The following is a 21,574-nucleotide window of genomic DNA, read 5'->3' as shown; positions in this document are numbered from 1 at the left end:
CTTTTAAAGGGCCCCCGGCACCACTGATAACTTATTTGAAATGTCTGAGAGTTTGCACATGATAATCTTTAGAGTGTTTTTTTTTTTTATTTTTATTTTAATGTAGCCCATGGAGTAGACTGGGATGTCTACCGTCTTTGTTTTTGGTGTCATTTAAAGGGTGTATGGACTGACCCTTTGAGGCAGGGGTCTCAAACTCAAATGAGCTGGGGGCCACAGGCCGGGTTGTCTTCTTCTCAGGGGCCCGCGTTGAGCGACAAGGGCAAACTGGCCTGTTTTTTGTTTTTATTTATTTCCGCACGAGTGATTTGCCTCACATCCTGTTAGAAATGGCGCTCCTATGATCCGTTTAATTCTTTGATATTTTGAAAACATCAAGTACATTTCGGTGGATTAATTAAGCGTTGTGATTTGAAAAATGTATTTTCCGGGCCAGATATATCAATATATTATCGCCATGTAGCGGGGCCACATTCAATTGTGTCGCGGGCCGGATGTGGCCCCGGGTCTGTAGTTTGGGACCCCTGCTTTAGGGCAAGTTGATCTTCTGATCAAACACAATAAATGCTAAAAACAAGCATACGATTGCTTTCTGCTTAATACAAACTGTATTTTGTTGGGAACAAGGCAAGAGTAAGATAATTTTTTTCTTTAGATTGTTTGTAGATGATGTGGAGGTTAGGTAAACATCTGTCAGTGAACGGTTCAATGGCAGGAGGAAGGATCAGCCTTCTGCTCTGGTCTGTGCTGGGATGAGGCGGTTGAATCTGGAGGCTGCAACATGTTTTCCAGCAGGGGTCCTCATCGCACCGGGCCATCATCCGCCCGCATGTAAATACATTTATCAGCGCTCGGGCAAAGTGACCCGCTCCGTCGATTTAGTTTATATTTCTTGACATATTGAGCCCCTGGATGTGTTCCGCGGAGACCATTACGTATAACGCGCCGCTCATATGTTTTGTTATCACGGCTTGAGGTACTTTAGGGATTTGGGCAAAATATTTCCATCATTTATCTGACATTACATAGATACAATTTTGAAAAAAAAAATTACAACGTAAAGCAAAACATATTAACATTAAGTAATTTTTTTCCCCCCAGAACATACAATAGATGGCATAGCACATGTGGCATTTGATAATTCAAGTTGAATGTAAGTCGTATTTAAACACAAGTATGGCCTATGACCTTTACACCATAACCAGAAACACAAAGTGGGACTGTATACGGTGCGGATTTTCAGGACGAACAGGTGGAGCAGGACGAGACAAGAAAAGGTCAGAAACAAAGACAACGACGGCGAGACCCTTTTCATGAACGCATCTTGCTGCTTTATTTACAGCAGAACTTTATTTGATCTTGATATTAGGGGCAGACATCTGAAGCCAACGATGCCAACTCTACTGCTCCTGTGCATTGTATAGCAAAAAAAAAAAAAAAGATAAAACAAAAACAAAAGACAAGTGCTGTTGGTTGATCATAAGTCCAAAATAATAATTAGTATGATTTTCTGTATTAGAAAAAATAAAACAAAAACATAATAGACTAACACGTAAAAAATGTATTCTACAACCGCAAATACCTCAAGAACAACAACATATTAACTATGTACAAAAAACATCAATATATTTATATATATTTATATCTTCTAGTCCCACTAAAATATACTAAAGAAGCAGCTATTGGTCAATCTGAGGAACTCGTTTGTCAAAGTATTTCTTGAACAGTTTAAATATCCTTCAGTTGTTAAAGTCATTGTGAAAACTCAAAAAAAGAAGAAAAAAAGATGTAAATAAATACAAAAAATAAAAATAAAACCCACAAAAACAATCCATTTATCCTGTGTGCCATTTTGGAATACTGCAGGTTAGTAGAGGAAAGCCTTTTCAACCGGCTTCTCCGCTGGAGAAGAGTTTGTTCGACGATGGTCCGCTTCGACCATCCGACCGTCCGAGTTCCACGTGTTTTGTTTAGTTATTTTTTTCCTCAGTGAAGTCACTGACTACTTATGTACAAAGCTCGAGACATGACTCCACAAATGATTGCTGTAGGCCACCAACAAAACAGAAGGGCACTTTTCTTTTTTTTTTTTTTTTTCCCCCCAACCCCAAAACTTAGCAACCCAGGGTCAAAACCAATGGCTGAAGTGAGGGAGGGAGCGGGGGGAAGGACAGTGGAGTTAGCAGCCTTCTAGTTTGTCAAAAAGAAAAAAAAAAAAGAAGTTTGTTTCACAGTTGAATCCATCATCCTCCAACTCTAGCACAAAATTGGCAATATATTTGTACATATATATATTTTATAAAACTACAATCATGAACAAGACAGAAGCGAAAGGTTTGTCTTTAAATACAAAAAAAGTGTCTTTTGGCGTCCTTGTGTGGACATACTGTAGTGTGTATGTGTATTTGTGGCGTCTGAGGAGAAAAATAACGTCCTGAGATTTGCACTGAGGGCCCCTGAAGAGAGAGTGATATAAGTGAAATCTATATAAAATGACAAGAAATGGAAAAACAAAAATATAGAATCTTCTATCTATAGCATCTACACACGTGTGTGTTTGAGGTGTGTCTGTGTGTGTTATGAGGGACTGGACCGCAGCAGGGCCAGTATTCGTACATTGGTCTTCCCCCCATTCATGTGCGTGTAGGGGATGTGGTGCTCCTCGTAGCTCCCCCGCAGGCCCATGGAGGACGCCTCGTCCCGGTCCAGACACTGCTCCCTCTGCGAGTAGGAGGACGGGTCCAGCGGGATGCTCTCCATGTTCTCCATGTCCAGGTCCAGGTCCTCGCTCTCGGGCGGCTTGTTCTCCTCGCTGTAGAAGAAGGAGACCTCGGTGAAGGTGGGGTGCAGGTCCTCGCGGAGCATCTCGATGATCTCCTGGAAGGCGGGACGCATCTTGGGGTTGTACTGCCAACACATCTGCATCAGGTTGTGTCTGGGGGAGGGGACACAAAGGGGGGGGGGGGGGTTTAGTCGCACAGGAGAGAAAACAGAAACACAACGAATGCAAAGCCCTGATATGGCTGCCACTGCCTCGAACAGTATTTGGAACTATACCTTCAGCCAATAACGCTTCCATGCAGACATGATAATATACAACTATATATAATAACTGTATATAATAAGATAACGACCACACAATTAATTGTAAAAGCCGCAAATTTCCCGCCTGGGGGTGTAATGAAGTAGCCTCTCATCTTGAGTCGACCAACCTTCAATATCTTTTAAATGTGACAACAAAACAGGCTTCGATATCTTGTAAAAAAGGAGAAATTCTCGCACCATTTGCACTTTATTTATGATTTGATGTTTTGGTGATAAAACATATCTGTCGTACAGCAGACAATGGGAAGGGAGTTATATGTAAATACACAGATGGAATAAGTACTCTGCTTGTCATAACTGACTCCTGGCAGTAACTCACTCACTCACACAACAAAACACTGAAAAATGGAAATATATATGTTTGTGACAAGTTCTCAATCACCTGACAGTTCCTGGCAGGAGAGCAGGGCGTGTAAAGTAATATTATTCATCACATTATCATTGTCCAGTACTCACAGCCGGTCGGCGCAGTTGTCCGGCCGATCCAGAAAGCCTCCGTCCATGACAAACTTGAGGACCTGCTCGTTGGACAGACCCTGGTAGGGCTGCTCGGCCAGGGTGCTGATCTCCCACAGCACCACCCCGAATGACCTGGCAGACGGGCAAACAGCCACGAAAACAACAACACAACGCAAGGAGAATGAGGACGGGCCAATTAAGACAGGGGCCAAGCTGTAAACACTCCAGGCAACGCATGAATAGCAAAGAGGTGGAGGCGAGCGGCGGGGACACTTTAATGGTTAGCAGCACAGAGGGAGAAGGCAGACATCGAATTACTGCCAAGAATGTGCGTTCGGGCACTTTTTGTGTACAGTACAGCACTATTTCTAAGTCTAAGTCAGATATTTCATATCGATTTAGGACACTCCTATTTTGTAGGTGCACGGTTAGTTTCCAAAATAAAAGCTCACGTGGAGGATCTGCCCGGCAACCAGAGCATTGCTGAGGGGGGTGACTGTGTATTCCAGCTACGAGGCAGCGAACTGGAGGGTGATGGAGGCTGGTGCTCCATCTAAGGTTGTCACCATTACTGCTTTGTGTCCTTGAACAAGACCCTGAACCCAAATCTGCTCCGGGGGGGTGCTGCACTGTGGCTGACCTCTACAATATGACTGCAATGCAATAGAGGTTTGTGTGTGTGTGTGTGTGTGTGTGTGTGTGTGTGTGTGTGTGTGTGTGTGTGTGTGTGTGTCTTTTACTATTTTAACAGTCTGTCCTTTAATACTGGGAGACCGACTTCGGGCTCTAATGTCGACTAGTCCCCACACCCATTAAAAATAATTAGGCTACCACGAACAATTCAAAATATAAAATACACTTAAAAATTCAGAAAATAACATTTGACTGATTTTGGTCATTTGGAATAGAGATGCATTAACAACATCCTAAACAAAAATAAATCTTGAACCTCTTGAACACAACACGCTCCAACACATGCACCACGGATGAGGCACTGACCAGCAATCTGAGTGTGCGGTGAAGACGCCGTCCTTCAGGGACTCGGGGGCCATCCACCTGACGGGCAGCAGGCCCTTCCCGCCCTTCCGGTAGTAATCCGTCTCATAGATGTCTCTGGTCATGCCAAAGTCTGGGCAGAGAAAGGTCAAAATGTCAGACTATGAAGAGTAGTGTCTCGACGCGGCAGCATTTTTACTGCGTTCTTCCATTGCGCCCAGATTGATAATCCTCGGCGGTTGTCGATAACATTTACTCTTGTCATACATTATGTCTGCGCTAAGTCCTGTGAAGGTGTCTTTGTGGGCCTGCTCCATTTCTAATCGCAAATAAAATAAACAATAAAAAAATAATAATAAAAAGAGGGAACGGTCCATTATTCCTTATTTGATTGTTCATTCTATTTAATATCGTGGAAACAAACGGGGAACTACATATGAGAGCTCTCACAAATGTCTTACAGTGGAAACTGACAGACATTCGATCTATCTGTGGAAGCGCCCGTCCAGCCCAGTCTTACAGGGCCGACATCAAAATCACTTACGCAAATAAATGTATTTGATGTTTATGTTGATATAATGACGATTACCCAGGGAATTGATAAGGGAATCCACAATATGATTTGATTGTCTAAACCGTCAGTATAGAGACTTAACACAATTTAAAACCTCGTTATTCGATGTTTATCCCGATTTCTTTCGTCGGTCAATCCAACCGTACCTCCTATTTTGACGGTAAGGTCGTGGGCCACCATGCAGTTTCGTGCCGCCAGGTCTCTGTGAACAAACTTCTTGGCGTTGAGGTAAGCCATGCCGTCGGCGATCTCCGCCGCCATCTGGATCATCTCCTTCAGTGTGGGCGGGGGGCGGCCCGGGTTGTTCTGGGAGACGAACGACGAAGAGAGGACATTTTTTTTTTTTTTATATTTTAAACAAGACTGTTCTTCACATCTAGGACTTGCAGATAGAACCGCATTAAGACGTACACATTAAGTCGTTAAGATTGTTGGTGTAAGATGTTAGTTCTACCCAAATTGTCAATAACTGAGGGCTTGGTGCCAAAGTGGCATAACTAACACCTTGGGTAAAATTTGTTTTGAAAGCTCTTTAATGAGCTCTATCAAGTGATAAAACGATATGGCCACCATACTTTTTTTTTTTTTTTTAAATAGATATCGAAAATAATTGAACAATAAATAAAGGCATCGAAGAGAAAATGTTCAATTGAGTTTGATTAATTACAACAAATCAAAAGTTTGTTTTTGCTCTCCTGTAATATTCTGAAAATCTCAGGTCTTTGTGCCAAGCCTTCGACATGCACTCCTTTCCTGTACTTGTTTGGAGCTTTCCTACATCCAGTGCAATAAAAAGCTACAATTGTGGAAACCTTGAGAGCCTTGCGTGCGTGCGAGCGGGGTTACCTCGGAGTCGGGCCGCAGGCAGCGGAGGTAGCTCTTCAGGTCTCCGTGGGTCATCAGCTCCATCACCACCAGGGTGGGCTGCCCTTTGGACACTACGCCGAGCAGACGCACCTAGGGGGCAGAGCCGGGGCTTGTTTACTAAAACCACCGTTGCAATTGATTTGCGTTGCCATTTCAATCGTTTGTGCCCCGATGGAGCAGCTGGCCATAACGGGCCATGAAAAGGGCAACTTGGGTTGTCTGTGTGCGTTATGGCCACTTTGTATGTGGAAAAGACAACACACTATGTCGACAAGATGCCTGCATTTTCATTACACTGTGTTACCGTCACTCATGTAGAGTTTAGGTTTGAGCAATATCAAAATTTTATATCGTGATGCAGTCCCGCCCAAATATTGCGATACACCCTATTATTCGTCTATGTTGACCGGGGGGGCTAGTGAGAGATAGTGACAGAGACAGTGTTCCCATTACAATAAATACATCGACAGTAAAATCAGTATTTGTTTTGGAGAAATCCACGGACAGAAAGACGGGCCACATTTCAATACTGGAAAATATCGCGATGTCCGATATGATCAAATATCGGACAAAGCCCAGTAGAGTTTCCCAAATTTATCCATTTAAATTGTCAAGAAACTAGAAAATTAATAACATCATACAAAAAGGTACAAAGACACAAGGAGACGGGTCCAGTAAGTCCTCTCTCCTTCCTGCTGCTCTCACCACGTGGTGGCAGGTGAAGGCCTTCATGACGGAGGCCTCGTTCAGGAACTCGATCCTCTCCCTCAGACTCGCCGACTCATTGACCGTCTTCACGGCGACGCGCGCCTCGCCCTCGCCCTTGATGATGTCCTTGGCGATGCCTTCGTAGACCATGCCGAAGGACCCCTGGCCCAGTTCCCGCAGGATGTTGATCTTCTCCCTGGCCACCTCCCACTCGTCTGACTCGTACACTGCAGCGACATTTGCATCGAGGCTTGAGCGTTTTTAACCAAATCTGCACCAAGAAGCCGCTTCATGACGGTACCAAAAACACTTAATGAGGCAACAAAATCATTTTTGTTCATGAAGACAGTTAAAGATAGTTTTTGCTTGTGTATTGAACTGAACATTAGCATTTCTTAAATCCTACATTGGACCTTTGTCACACTATAAACTGGTAACCAACAGCAGCACTGTTCATTCATGTGACAAATTAAGATTCTACAGTGTCACAACACTTACTGTCATTAGCACTGAGGTACTCTGGGTTGGAGGATGCGTAGATCGGCCCGTTCGGCCCTTGGGTTTGCCTGAGAGAGAGAGAGAGAGAGAGAGAGAGAGAGAGAGAGAGAGAGAGAGAGAGAGAGAGAGAGAGAGAGAGAGAGAGAGAGAGAGAGAGAGAGAGAGAGAGAGAGAGAGAGAGAGAGAGAGAGAGAGAGAGAGAGAGAGAGAGAGAGAGAGAGAGAGAGAGAGGCGTCAAAACCAAAACCCATAACTCTTATTGACCCCACAGGAAATGTCGTTATGATCACACACGTACTTCTTCTTGAACAGCACAAATCCCGCGGCCGCCACAATCAGCAGGAGGATAAGGCAGATGATGGGTCCAATCACGATCTTCAACAGATTACTGGGATCCACCCCTAGACACACACACACACACACACACACACACACACACACACACACACACACACACACACACACACACACACACACACACACACACACACACACACACACACACACACACACACACACGCGAGTTAGAAACAAAGCCTCCATCTTAACAGCTCTGAGCACAGGAAGTAAACTATGCTCATTCTTCTTGCGATTTCGGACATTCTGGACCTTTCCGTGGACCCCGGGGGTCGCTGAGTGGTTCATTGTGTGCTTGGACTTACTCGGGTCCTGGACGTAGAAGTGTTTGGGTTCGGTCCAGGAGCCGTTGCCGGCCAGGGAGGTGGCGCGGATCCTCACCGTGTAGTTCCCAGGTTGCACCACTCTCAGTTTAGAACCGTTGTACATTTTGTACATGTTCCTGGACACACAGTGGTGCAGCTCCTGCAGGACAAGGAAAAGCACAAATAAACAACCGGGCAGTGATTGAAACGCAAAGAATTTGCCAAACATTTAACTGAACAAAAACTGAAAAACAATTGAGTTAGACATTATTTTAAATATTTAAAACGTGTGAAGACCAACTTGTAGCCTTTCCTCAAAGACCATCGCTCCTTGTGTACATTTTGCACAGCGTCATCTAGGGTAGGGCTTTGTGCAGGATCTCACACTTCGATTTCGATACAAAGGTTCAACAGAGTCAGTGCGATACTGATGAGACGGCTCACAATACGATTCTATATTGATGCGTTGACATTTTATACATAATGACAATTGCTACAAACCCAATCCAATTGTGACTATGGTGGTATTTAATTTAAGCAGAAAACGGTTGTATAACTTCCATATAAAGTATCGACTTTACTTTTATCATATTGATTGATTTCAGAGATGGAAACAATAGAATTGAGTATTGATTATGTAACCCGGCCCTGGTGTCGTCGTGTCTGGGAACATCCGAGGGGCTTTGTTTTCTTTTTCCACAGTCAATGATGGCCGGAGGCACCAAACCAGATGTTTCCTATGGCTGTCACCATGGTAACTAAAAGACTTAAGTGCACGCTTCTCATTCCAGCAACGCCAGAATTATCTTTCGATTAGGGTTATCAAACTAAAAAACACGGTCCTGTGGTCCAAATGATAGGGCTCTGCTTCACCTCTGCATTTCATTTGATCTTCAAATTCTATTGTAACGCTGGTTTGTGTGTTGATGGTAAATAAGCGATAGTAAAAAGGGAACGTGTGTGTGTGCACGCATACCATAGAATGCCAAAAAAACAAAAACAAAAAACACCAGGTTGTCTGTGTCTGAATGTGTGTGTCCATGTGTGTGTCTAGACACTGTCCCCTCACCTCAGTCTCGCCCAGTCTCTTGTAGTTGATCTCGTACAGGATGATCATGCCGTTGGGGGCTTTGGGTTCTCGCCATTTCATGTGCACCGTGTATTCTGACACCTCGTGCGTGATTGGCCCGATGATGTCATCTGCCTTGTCTGAGACACACACACACACACACACACACACACACACACACACACACACACACACACACACACACACACACACACACACACACACACACACACACACACACACACACACACCTTTAGGCTTCAAGCCCTACTCACTAATTGTAAGTAAATCTGGCTGCAATGCTACTTCATTAATAACTTTTTTCTACATAAACCTACATAAAAGGAAAGAGCAACATTTAAGAGGAAAGGGGTTGTGACATTGCAAAGGTGGGATTCTGGTATGGCCAATAAGACGTTATCTACCAGTGTGCCTATAGGCAATTTAGAGTTTCCAATTAGCGTGACCTGCACACCCTTGCTCTCATGTGTTTATCCAGCTCTGTGGCGGCCGGGCATCTCACCCTCGGGCATGGTGCGGGCACTGACATAGGAGGCCATGCTGCAGCGCGCCGGGTCAGTGGGGTGGTTGCAGGCGAGGATTTCGATCTGGTAGCTGGTGAAGTGGCGCAGGTTGGAAATGACGGTGAACTCCTTGCCGCGGACGACCAGCTCCATCTTGGTGCCCTCGTAGCTCTTGGCCTCCTCGTCCGTGGGGCCCAGGGCCCCGTCGGGCGAGCCCGGAGAGGCCGTCTGGGTGAAGGGGCGCGTTCTGTTGGCGACGCCCACGACGGAGCGCCGCAGTCTGGGGGGTCTGGAGGAGAGGAATGTAGCAAAGCGGATGTGACACATGGTGTCTGGGGTGCAGTCAGGTTGTAAAAAAAAACAAAAAAAACAAAAAACAATAATATTTAATTGACAAAAAGAGTGTTTGGAAATGATCTATTTTAGGAAGGTGAGGACAGGAGACTGACAGGAAGGGATCTCTACCAGACACTCAGCCACAAGCAAGACAGTCACGGTAAATGCTTTTGTAGTTTGCTCTTTGCTAGTTCAGTGACACATAATGACAGATGGGGTTTTGCAACATATTGACAGTCGTCTGATGTTTTGGAGAGTACATTGTTTTGATATGGAAAGAGAGTCCATTGCTGCAAGTCCAACAAGCAAAAAAAAAAGTTTGTTATGAAAGAGAGCGACAGACATTTCCAAAGTTTCCAATAAACGACGGTGCCATGGGCAAGTTAAAAAGACGGGCACAAGAGGGCGTATTCGAGCTTCAACACTAACGGTTGGGGTAGAGTTTTTAAAAGAGAAGTCCGGGCGGGACAATTCCTTTTTAATAGCACACCCAAACAACCTTCTGATTTAATGTTTATCCAACATTTATGGCCCCTCTCTTAAACCTTTGTAACAGAGGGTTCATGAATCATGCAAACAGGCCCAATCTCAATCTACCAAAACACACACACGCACGCACGCGCGCACACGCACGCCTTAAAAGAGTGTTTGTGTGCTCAGCGGTCTTACTTGATCTCAAACACCTCGTTGTGGAGGAAGTTTTCAAATGTTTTGCGATACTCTGAGTCCTCCTTCTCCTTCTTGAGCTCCTTGTCGGTCTTTGGGCAGGCGCAGCAGCGAGCGCCCTGGCCCTGCTCCTCCGTCTGGTTCCACTTCTGCTCCTCATCGCTGTCCACCTGAGTGGGAAAGCGCGATGGCAGCTTCATGCCTGGGTAGACGGGGACACAAAGCCCATACATAATCACACACACACACACACATATATATACACACACACACACACACACACACACACATATATACATATACACACAAAGATACACAAGAAGAAAAAAAACAAAAACCATGCATGCACATGTGCGCACACGTACAGGGCCAGACAAACACAGCCAAGGGGCCATGTCACTCATTGTCATTGTCAGGTCATCACCCTTTCTAGTGGAGATATATTACCAGTGACACAACCTCCCGACAGACCATCCATTTCTGAGATGTCTGCGAGTTAAGGGAGTTTAAAAAGGGAAGTCTGAGCACTCTCCTGTGACAACATGGGAAGGGAACTGGTGGCAGCGCAGTGGCGAAGGTCAGAATGTGACAAGAACAATTCAATCAAGATATCAGACTGAACTCGGTTTGACCCCCAGTCGGCCCAAAAATAAAAACTTGTTATTGTCCAGGTCACACCGTGCGCTACGTAGGCAGTTATGTCTCGCAAGCCATCCAGGACAGATCTTTATGCATTATTGGCTCTAGTTGCTTAGTAGCCCAGTAAAATAGTTGCTGTAGCTCAAAAGAGACCATTTATGCACTCAACACATTGTACTTTATTTGGAGAACCAGCCTTTAACACTAACCCTAAAGCTACAGCAAAGTCAATATTTGCAAATCCCAGTTATATATATATATATATATATATATATATATATATATATATATATATATATATATATATATATATATATATACACACACACAGTGTGTGTGTGTGTGTGTGTGTGTGTTTTAATTTTGCTGAAAGCCTTGCCATTACCTCCTAGAAATGTTCACAACAACCCTAAAGTGATTCCCTCATGTTCCTTTATTGTGTTTGTTGCTAAAGGGCAATTTTGAACAGCCCGTCATAACCCATTTTGTGTGTTGCAATTTCCAAATGGACGACTACTTTTTTGGGTGTATTGGCCTCGATAGGCTTCAGAAAATTGTGACCTAGTCAAGTATGTTACCAACAAGTAATTTTGATTCTCTCAATGACCAGAGATGGATTAACTTTTCTTCTCAAAACAGCCGGCCATGTTTCTTTTATACTATTTTGGCTGTGAGGTATTTTTTATCATCGTGATTGAAATTTTAAATTGTTAACATTGTTGTGCCCTGTCCCCTACTCACAGGGAACATCAAGACCTGACATATCAGCAACACTCTGACCAGCACTGTTAGATGGACAAGGGAGTTGCTGAGGGGAATGGGAGGGGTGGTTTATTTTAAGATAGAATTTTATTAATTATTATTCCCTCTTTGCTGTAATAACGCTGTTTGTTCTCTTCTATCAGAGCCAACAGGATCTATACTAATCTAAATATCATTATTCATTTTCCATATTATGAACCTCATGTAATAATAATAATTAGCAGCATGACGCTGGAACAAGTTTGCAGTGGAGGTTTTTGCAAATATTTATTTTGCAAATAATTTTTTTGAATTTTTACATATTGGGACAGGCACACATGAAGTGAAGCAAGCAGGATTAAAAAGCACCCCAACATGATTCATTCCTCTGCATATAATATTCCTTATTTCAGAGTACAGATGATCTGTGAAAAATGTCTCCTCCCTTCCACTTTATCTTTCAACAACCTGAACACTCCCCATGACACCTGGCAATCTTCTCTTCACCGATGACTACTGCTCCGTTTACTCTATTAATTTACGCATTTCTGTTATTGTACTTTGTACAGCAGTGGCTGTCTTAATCGACCTGTTATTTCAAGATTCAAGAGGTTTATTTGTCACATACATATACATACTTTCACACATATATGGAGCAAAATGTCTTTGCAATGCACCCGGAGATTATGCACAATAGTTACTAAACCGAACAATTTACCTGCTTCGTGTAACCGAGGTGAGCGTGTAGGAATTCTAACGTCAATTTTTTTTTTTTTTTTTTTTTTAACAAATAAACAGTCTCGAATCCTGAAGACGTTGGCGGCCCCAGACCGACAAGGGATCAGTGGAGCGAGGTGGAGGCCACCGGAGCTCCCGAGTAACATTCCCTCGGGTTGTGTTGACTGAGAGAGAGGCCCTGCTGCTAATGGACGCCTCTATGAAGCTTCCCTTTTGCTTTCATTCCAGCGCCTCACATGCACAGTAGCACATACGATGATGTGTGCACGTGCGCACACACACACACACACACACACACACACACACACACACACACACACACACACACACACACACACACACACACACACACACACACACACACACACACACACACACACACACACACACACACACACTCTTAGTGGCCTACCTTTCTGGCAGTAGTCAAACTTGTAGAGCTCGCTGGCCTCGGGCTGGCGCTGGCAGAAGACCAGGTAGTGAGTGATGTTGCCGTTGGGGTCGTTAGGCGGTTTCCACTTTAGGATGATCTGGGAAGAGGAGTTGGACGAGGAAATGGGGTCCAGCGGGACCGAGGGCTCTACGGAGACACCACAGAGTAAATAGTGGTTATGTGGTGATTGTCGAGGTGGTGAAACGCTAATTGGATTACAGGGTTTTCGCTCCCCCTTTTTATTTCTTTTACCTCCAAGCTTTATTCAAACATATTACGGTCTAGCGGATAATCACAGAAATGTAGTTTAATGATTTTAGAGAATATATAAACCATGAAGTCCCCTTTATGTGTAATGAAACCAAATGAAATTTGTACATATAATATTCTTTATACTATTCAGCCTTTTTATTTATGGAGGCTGTTGTTTCCTTGAATAACTCCTGTTTTTAATTCTGAAAGAAACAAAGGGAAAAAAGGATCTAAAGGGATATAGAATCCATGATTCAATGGCGACTCTGCAGCCGAATGCGCATTTGATTATGTTGAGCACAATAATTTCATAGGATTTGATGTTTAATGACCTTCAGGCGTCATTTCCCCCCCCTCTTTCTGTACATTTAATAAAGAAATAACCCAATTTCCCAGAATAAATATGTAGTCGATTCGGTACCAAAAAAAGACTTGACCTAAATACATATTGGAAATTGGGTAATTCTAGTTGTTGTGGTCAACATTGAGTATTCGCTGTAAGAGGTTTTTGAATTTATACATAAAATAACTGTACTAAAACATGACAATGTGTGTACAGGTAGCTTTACATTAAAAAAAAAAAAAAATCTTACAAAATGTTATGACATTGTGCTAAAGATTGCAACACAAGGGAAAGCGCAATACACCGGAATATTGAGCAATCATAGCTGGTATTTGTCCCAAAAAATAAAAAATAAAATGACAGGTTAGCAGCGGAACCTTTTAAAAATTATGCTCTACATTGGAAATCATAATAGAACGCTATTGTTACAAAGCTGAAGACTCCTTTCTGGAAGTTGTTGGTATTCCCCTCTGTATCAAAGTGTGAGTCCCTGCGACTCCTGGTGAGAAAGTAAAGAGCGTGGAGGTGTTTGACCTTCTAATCAGCTGCTCTGTTTGCCCTGATAACTGCATGCAAGCCGCCGCCACCATCAATCCAAAACAACAGATTTGTGAAAGGTCTTCGAAAATACTCCCCCTTTAGGTAACCGGAGGTAAATTAAGTCAGCGGGTCACCTCTCCGCCAAGGAGTCATGTGAGCCCATAAAAAAAACTGCGGTCGAGTCCGTCAACATGTTGCTCTCTTGTGCATCGTCTGTTCAGTAGCAACGCTTCTCTCAGTGTACATTAAAAAAAAACCAAGGGGCACAGTCCACTTTTAAGAAATAGTTCCTTCAAACTTGTATTATTTCATTATTACTCCCTCTTTGCTGTAATAACGCTGTTTGTTCTCTTCTATCAGAGCCAACAGGATCTATACTAATCTAAATATCATTATTCATTTTCCATATTATGATCCTCATGTAATAATAATAATTAGCAGCATGACGCTGGAACAAGTTTGCAGTGGAGGTTTTTGCAAATATTTATTTTGCAAATAATTTTTTTGAATTTTTACATATTGGGACAGGCACACATGAAGTGAAGCAAGCAGGATTAAAAAGCACCCCAACATGATTCATTCCTCTGCATAATTAATAACACTTGCTACCTGTATGAGAACAGGGACGCTCTGTATGCCTGTACTCAGTGTAAACAACATGTTGGTCAGAGGAGGAGCCCGGTTTTTAGGACTGAAGCAACACGGGTGGGAAATAACCATCAGCTGTGGGTTAAATGTGTGTGATAGTGCTTCTAAACATAACTAATCTATGAGCTGTGTTTTTTTTAGAAACCGTTTTCATGTGGATTGGACATTTTAAGATACACATTAAATTAACTAAAATAATTTGGCGAGTATTCTTGGCAACAGCCTGGTTTGGTTGTCATCAGAGCCAGAGAGAAGTGGAGGATATTACTCTGGACAAGAGGGGAAACTAACATGCCAAAAAAACAGAACAACATCTAAAAATGACACCAAATCGTTTGTTCCTGCTAGCTGAACGGGTCTTTAAAAAAACAAAACACCCTAATTTGTCCAGGTACCATATTTTTAGTAACAATAACTGGGACCATGAATGGTAAACACATTAAATGTCTTTGTTTTGGCTCTTTAACCAATTTCTAGGCAGATTTTTCGCTCGATTGTTGTATTTTTTATGTTAAATGAAAAGCATTTTGTAAATGATTTCTATAAAGGTGCTGTTAAATACAACGCTTATAATAATTATCATCAATAACTATGAGTGATCATTTGGATTGTAGTGTAGCAAAGTGCTCTTTGACTGTCTGGGTCTTATTTGGATTGTTTATGCTGCAAAAACAAACTCGTCTGGTACATTTTCAAAATCCGAATTTTATCTGATTAGTGAGTTTAAGATTAATTGCGTCCTTTGAATGAGAGGTCTGGAAAATATCAGGCAGTGTGAGAGATTTTCATAAGCAGGGAATTGGATATTGACACAGGGAAAAAAATGCTGATAAATTCACACTGCTGTGTTAAGGTTTATTATCCTTAAATCCTTCCTTGGCTGCAAAAGGGTCATTGTTGAGGGGCGAGTTTTTTTCTATTCATATAAACTGGTTTCTAGGGTTCTGCACCGTCCACCAAACCCCACCCCACCCTCCAGGACCCACGAGTCCAAAAGGTTACTCGCTGGCACTGCTATGTATCAAAGAGGATTTCGATGTTGGACTCTGCCGTCTACACAGATTATGACGGAAATATTACAGCTGTTGGGTAGTTCGTTGAGCGGCTTCGGTAAAAAAAGTTGCCCGAGTGTCTTGGTGCGTGGTAGTGCAACATTTCCAGAGTGTTATGGCCAAAAGTTTCAAAATACAGTACTGGGAATTAACGGAGACAGCCACAAAGCATCACCGAACAAAAACAAACGCTTAACTCGGTGACATTTCTACTTCATGGAAATGTGTAAACAGCCATAAAACAGAAGGGGAGAAGGAAGGAGCGGCGGTAGTGGGCGTTTAATGAAGAGACAGATAAGCGACCAGCTCATTCTCACATCGTGATTATATTGTCCCCGAGAAGCATCAGCCGATGACGGCACTGGTCCGACCGCATTGCCAGACTACGTCTCAGCAGAAACCGCTTTCATGTGATAACAGCTCTGCCCGGTGACGCGCTATGCGGGTTGGGCACGGCAACAACACTGTGAACCCGGAACGTTAGCAGGATATGTTGCAACGTTCAGGCCGTACGACGCTGTAAGGTTTGAGGCCGTTTCTCAGGAAGGGAACAGGAGGAGGAAGGAAGGTAGCTGCCACATAATTACTTGGGAATTAGGTTCAAGTGAATGCAGAGCAGAAATTTAAGAGAAATCATTCGCTGAAGAATGATGATCCCCATGTCTCGCCCTGTTTAATCCATCGAAAACGGCCCTCAACCACTGTGGGAATGACTTTGATTGTTTTCTACAGCATTGCTTGGAGCAGTTCAAGTTAATAATTAATAATAAAGATGAATAACTAGAGACCAAAAATTCAAGAGAAATAATGATTGAAAATCATTCGCTGAGGAATGATCGTGATTTTTGTTTTTCCTCAAACGTCAAAATTGACAATCAACTAGACTTGTGGAAAAACCTTACTGGGAACTAGCTCCAACATTTCGTTAAAGCAAACACTTGAGCAGACATCAACCACGAAATGAACAAGTAATAACTTACATCCCCCTCCCTTTGAAAGACCACATCACCACACAATAGCAGTACATTTTGGAAGGATCCTTACTGGTGGCGTTGGTACGCACGTAGATGATCTCGCTCTTGGCCCCATGGACCTGGTTTTCGTCGGAGGAGGACAGCTGCGTCCTCACCATGATGGCGTACTGCGTCCAGGGCTTCAGCGGAAAGATGAGGGACCCCGGCTCGAACGGCTCGTTGTAGTTGTTGGTGGTGCGGGGCGGGGGGTCCACGTCTACGATCATCCAGCTGTTGGAGCCGCAGGCGTCCTGCCCGTCAAACTCCGTCACATTCTTAAAGGGCCTGATGTGGAAAAATCAATCGAGAGTCGGTGTCAAGGCGGGCCGGGCTTTTTCGATTTTTCGGGTCAGTTTGACGAGCTACTTAATTAAGCGGTCGGGAACAAAAAAATAAAAAAGTTATTTTTAAAAAGAAAAGCGTGAAAGAGCAGAGCTTCAAACAGTACAAAGCCCCGTGGTCTTTCAAACGTCCTGAGGGCGCTTCGAAACCAATCAATCTGGGGAAAGGTCACAATCCACTTGCCAATGCAGCTGGCTGACGGAGAGATTTGTTTTAGGCCCAGGAGACATAATCAACTCACGCTTCTTTGTAGAGCACCATGAAGCCCAGCAGGTCTCTGAAGTCCGGAGGCCAGAAGGGCTTCCACTTGACTATGATCTTATTGCACATGGTTCGGATGTGGGTGAACTTCAACACCTGGGTTTCACCTGAGGCACACACACATTACTCAATGAAAGATATGCAGAGCACAGCGGTGGGCTTTCTTTTGTAAGTAAGGCAGGACTCCATGCAAAGTGATTGTTTGTAATAAAATAGATAAGACACAGAGTCGTTAATAGACTGATATTTCGCCGTACTATAAATTGAGGTAGTAACAGAACACAAGTAAAAATCCAGTGATCCCTACATGAAGCCTGGTCTCCATTGGTCTTGGAGGCAATGTCATTCTTGACCTGCCGCTCCTTGGTTCCCGTGACCTCCTCCATTTTGCGGATCTCAGACAAGCAGAGCTTGGAGTTGTAGTGGAAGAACATGCGACCTTGCGGGATGGTCAACTTGTGCTTGGACCAATCCCAGAGCTGGCGTAGGTTCTGGTTGTCGAGGGCGTAGAATGAGTAGTTCCTGGGGGAGAACACAAAAGTTTCGACGGACATCTTCTCTCACGACACATTCCGGCAAACCCCTGCGTTTTGAGTTCAACCTTTGAGGTATTCACAAAACACTAGGTGCAGTACTTCCCCTGGCATCGCATACCATGAATGCTGATTTGAACTTTTAGGTTAACCTTTTGAAGCGCGTCCGATCACGAAACACCGCTGGAAAGCAGCAAGACCCAAAGTCCTGCGATCAGAAGTAAAACTCTCTATTGTAACAGGATATATTTCAAAGGACGCTACTTGGATAACCGATGTTTTTTGCAATCAACACTGTGTCGGCAGCATTAGTGAAACCACAGCTTTAACAGCGTCTGTGCCATTCTCTACGAGCGGTTCCCGAATAAAGCCCTGCATATGATGTTGGGAAGAAAAACAAACAAAAAAAAAAAAAAAAAAAAAAAAAAAAAAAAAAACACGACTCGGAACGGCTACCGCAAAAAAACATCTTCCGAAAGGTCACTGCTGCTTTTAACTCATGATTACAGGAGGAGGTTTTCGGCGTCGCGGCGATCGAGAGCGGCCTCTGGAAGAAAAAAAAAACCAAAACAAAACAAAAAAAAAACTAAAACGACACTCACCCAACCTCCTGCACCTCTCCGCGGATGACCCGGAGCTTTCGGAAGAAGGAGAGGGAGACCAGGGCGTAGGAGCGCCGCACCATCAGGTATCCGGTGATATCCTCCAGCTGCCCCAGGTTGGCCTCCAGCTCAGCCGCTATGTTGTCTACGTAAGAACCGGGAGACACTTATCTTAGAGTCGACCCTCTCACAGGGAGAAGCACCGTTCAATGCTTTTAACGCCAGGCTATGATGAGCCCGTCTTCGTGCAAACCCTCACTCTTTTGGGCCTTTATTCATGTCAACAACTCTGCGCGCCCCGGGCTTGCAGGCTGGAATCGAATCAGTCTGGAAACGAGGCCGGCATACTTACTCCCCCCTCGCATGTGGATGATCAGACTTCCATTGAGGACGGTGCAGCCTCGCAGGTCCTGCGCGGCCGTGACAGAATCCACAAACTTCAGGCCCATGCAGACCTTGGGACAGAGCCCCGCGCACGGAATACAGTTGAGCCTACGGGAAGGAGGGGGAGAGAGGGAGCCGTCAGCCGAAGGGAGCACCACTCAAAACGGCAACGGCGGCGTCGTTTTCTGCGCCGTTGTGTGAAAGGCCGCTTGAAAGGCGCTTCAAATCCTACATCTTTAAAACAGGACAGTACAGTTGACAAACAGGCGTCAGGCATATCATTTGCCCAATCTCCTAAAATAGTTGCCATTTCATCCTCAGCACTCAAAATGGGATACGCAGAGGACGTTATGAGGTCTGATCTGAAACGCGCTACATCCGCTGGCAGCAGGCGTTAACTTTCCAACGCCGTCACGTGGAGAATCCAGACAGGGATTTTTTTTTTTTGCTTCAATTTGGGGGGATTAGGGTGAGGATTAGACAATGATGAGTTGTTTGCGCAGGGCTATTGTTCTGGGTTCCACATGTGTCAAAGCCATTTTTCCCAATGGCTGGTTTTATGGGGTGAGTGTGGCCTTGTCCTGCAACTGTCTGGCACTCTGGCATTCCCTGCGTGCGCCAAATAAAACGCCTGGAAATGGCATTAGGTTTGTTTTGCGTCTCGATGGATTAAAGGCCTTGGAGAAGGGGATGCCAGGGCTGGCACAATTTTAAATGTAAAATTGATTTTCATACAAATAATTGCGAAAAACAATTTTAATTGTCTTTATTATAAATTTTATGCCACCATTACAATATAAGATTATAGGAGTAATAATAAATTTCTACCTATTGCATCTATTGAACATTGGAACACAAAAATTAGGGGAGTTGGTGCATTTGCTTCAACCCGACGGATTTCACTTATTTCACATTGAATTGGTTGCATTTTTAAGATCAGCCAAAGATTTGCCTGAAATTGGATACGATTGTGGAATCTGTGGAAATGATTTTACAGAATGATTGCGATCAGCTCATATAATTGTGATCAGGTTTAGGGCATGCTAAATGCATGCATTGGAACACCTGTCTCGATCGGATGGAATAAATAGATGGGTGATGATGGCGTGTGCCACGGTGCAGTGCATCTTGTACTTGCAAGACAGATGGATGCTCATAATGACAAAGGGCAACGACAAAAAAATAAAAAATAAAGACAGTGAGCCCATCTCAAAAAAAAACTTTTGTCCCCCCCCCCCCTCCCAATTTGAAAAAAGAAAGATTATATTGAAAAAAGTATCATTTTGGATCGTAATGAGAGAATGCTAAAAATCCAAGAGGAATGAACCCAGCTAAAAATATGAATAAATTAGTAAATAAGGGAGATGTTTCCATTATAGTGATGTTTGGAGGGAGGTTCTTGCGGAGAGTGGCTGGGGAGAAGAAGGGTGCTGCGACAAGGACCAAATCAAGTCTTGAATTTTTCTTTACACACACACACACACACACACACACACACACACACACACACACACACACACACACACACACACACACACACACACACACACACACACACACACACACACACACACACACACACACACACACACACACACACACGGTGGAGAGACACACAATGTAGCCGCCCTGCCGCCACGTTTTTCCGTGACAGACTGCCAGGTCCCTCCTCTGCTGCCAGATGTAGCCACCTCTCCTAGCAGCCAGCTAGCTGAGCGGGCCGACGCCTCTGGGGGACTGGCACACAAGGCACCATACGACACCCTCCGCTTTCGTCTTTTTGAGGGACCTCAACTACTGTCCAGCCAGGCTGCAAGAAAAGGTCAATGCTCGAATGGGCCGAGAACATTCCAGCTCATATCACGGAAGATTACTACTGTCTGGAGGCACTCGCTACCATTTCTCCTCTGATTCCTTCCTTCACTTTGTGTATGTCTGTCACACACTCACACACACACACACACACACACACACACACACACACACACACACACACACACACACACACACACACACACACACACACACACACACACACACACACACACACACACACACCAAAAGACTCGAGGCCAAACTGCACAAAGGTCAGTGTTGGATGATTACAATGAGTACAAAACCACTGTGAGCTTTGTAGGGTTCTAAACATTCTAGACTCAAAGTCAAAGGGACATATGCGTGCACACACACACAAACAAACCCCTCCCAATCAAAGTACAATACAAATCATTTGTTAATTTCTACTTATACACGTTTTAAAAAACAATACAAGTATATCAAATAAACTGAGTTGAAACTTTGCAAAAGACTACGCGGACATCTAGTGCCAAACTCAAAACAGAAACCGAGCTGGCATGAAGGTCTTAACATAAAGACATCACGTATTGAGCAAGGAGGGAGGTGCAATGGCATCTAGACATTGCAATTGACGACAGTTTTGCACGCTGCAATGCAGACGCTGACTATACAACCATCAATTATGTGCAGGAAGCTAAACACCAAAAAAATGCCGAGGATGGATCATGAGTCAAAAGCAGACAGACTCAAAGATGTGCCGGCATTCTCACTCTGCCACGCCACTCTGACCTA

General features: G+C 43.9%; 1 protein-coding gene across 1 annotated transcript in view; it reads right to left on the bottom strand.

The window, feature by feature from the left end:
* Positions 1–1,314: 1,314 nt before the first annotated feature.
* Positions 1,315–21,574, bottom strand: part of insra (insulin receptor a) — a 47,679-nt gene continuing 27,419 nt past the window's right edge. The window contains exons 4-21 of the mRNA XM_080011158.1: positions 18,954–19,093; positions 18,602–18,746; positions 17,774–17,988; positions 17,447–17,573; positions 16,895–17,148; positions 12,995–13,162; positions 10,468–10,666; positions 9,462–9,751; positions 8,939–9,078; positions 7,870–8,029; positions 7,506–7,608; positions 7,208–7,275; positions 6,707–6,936; positions 5,981–6,091; positions 5,281–5,440; positions 4,564–4,693; positions 3,562–3,696; positions 1,315–2,935 (exon numbers count right to left, since the gene is read on the bottom strand). Of these exons, the coding sequence (XP_079867284.1) occupies positions 2,578–2,935; positions 3,562–3,696; positions 4,564–4,693; positions 5,281–5,440; positions 5,981–6,091; positions 6,707–6,936; positions 7,208–7,275; positions 7,506–7,608; positions 7,870–8,029; positions 8,939–9,078; positions 9,462–9,751; positions 10,468–10,666; positions 12,995–13,162; positions 16,895–17,148; positions 17,447–17,573; positions 17,774–17,988; positions 18,602–18,746; positions 18,954–19,093 (3,133 nt within the window). The 3' untranslated portion in view covers positions 1,315–2,577. The remainder of the gene's footprint in view (positions 2,936–3,561; positions 3,697–4,563; positions 4,694–5,280; positions 5,441–5,980; positions 6,092–6,706; positions 6,937–7,207; positions 7,276–7,505; positions 7,609–7,869; positions 8,030–8,938; positions 9,079–9,461; positions 9,752–10,467; positions 10,667–12,994; positions 13,163–16,894; positions 17,149–17,446; positions 17,574–17,773; positions 17,989–18,601; positions 18,747–18,953; positions 19,094–21,574) is intronic.

This window comes from Zeus faber, assembly GCF_960531495.2.
Source record: "Zeus faber genome assembly, chromosome: 12".
Lineage (NCBI taxonomy): Eukaryota > Metazoa > Chordata > Actinopteri > Zeiformes > Zeidae > Zeus > Zeus faber.
This window is presented reverse-complemented; position numbering and strand designations above follow the sequence as displayed.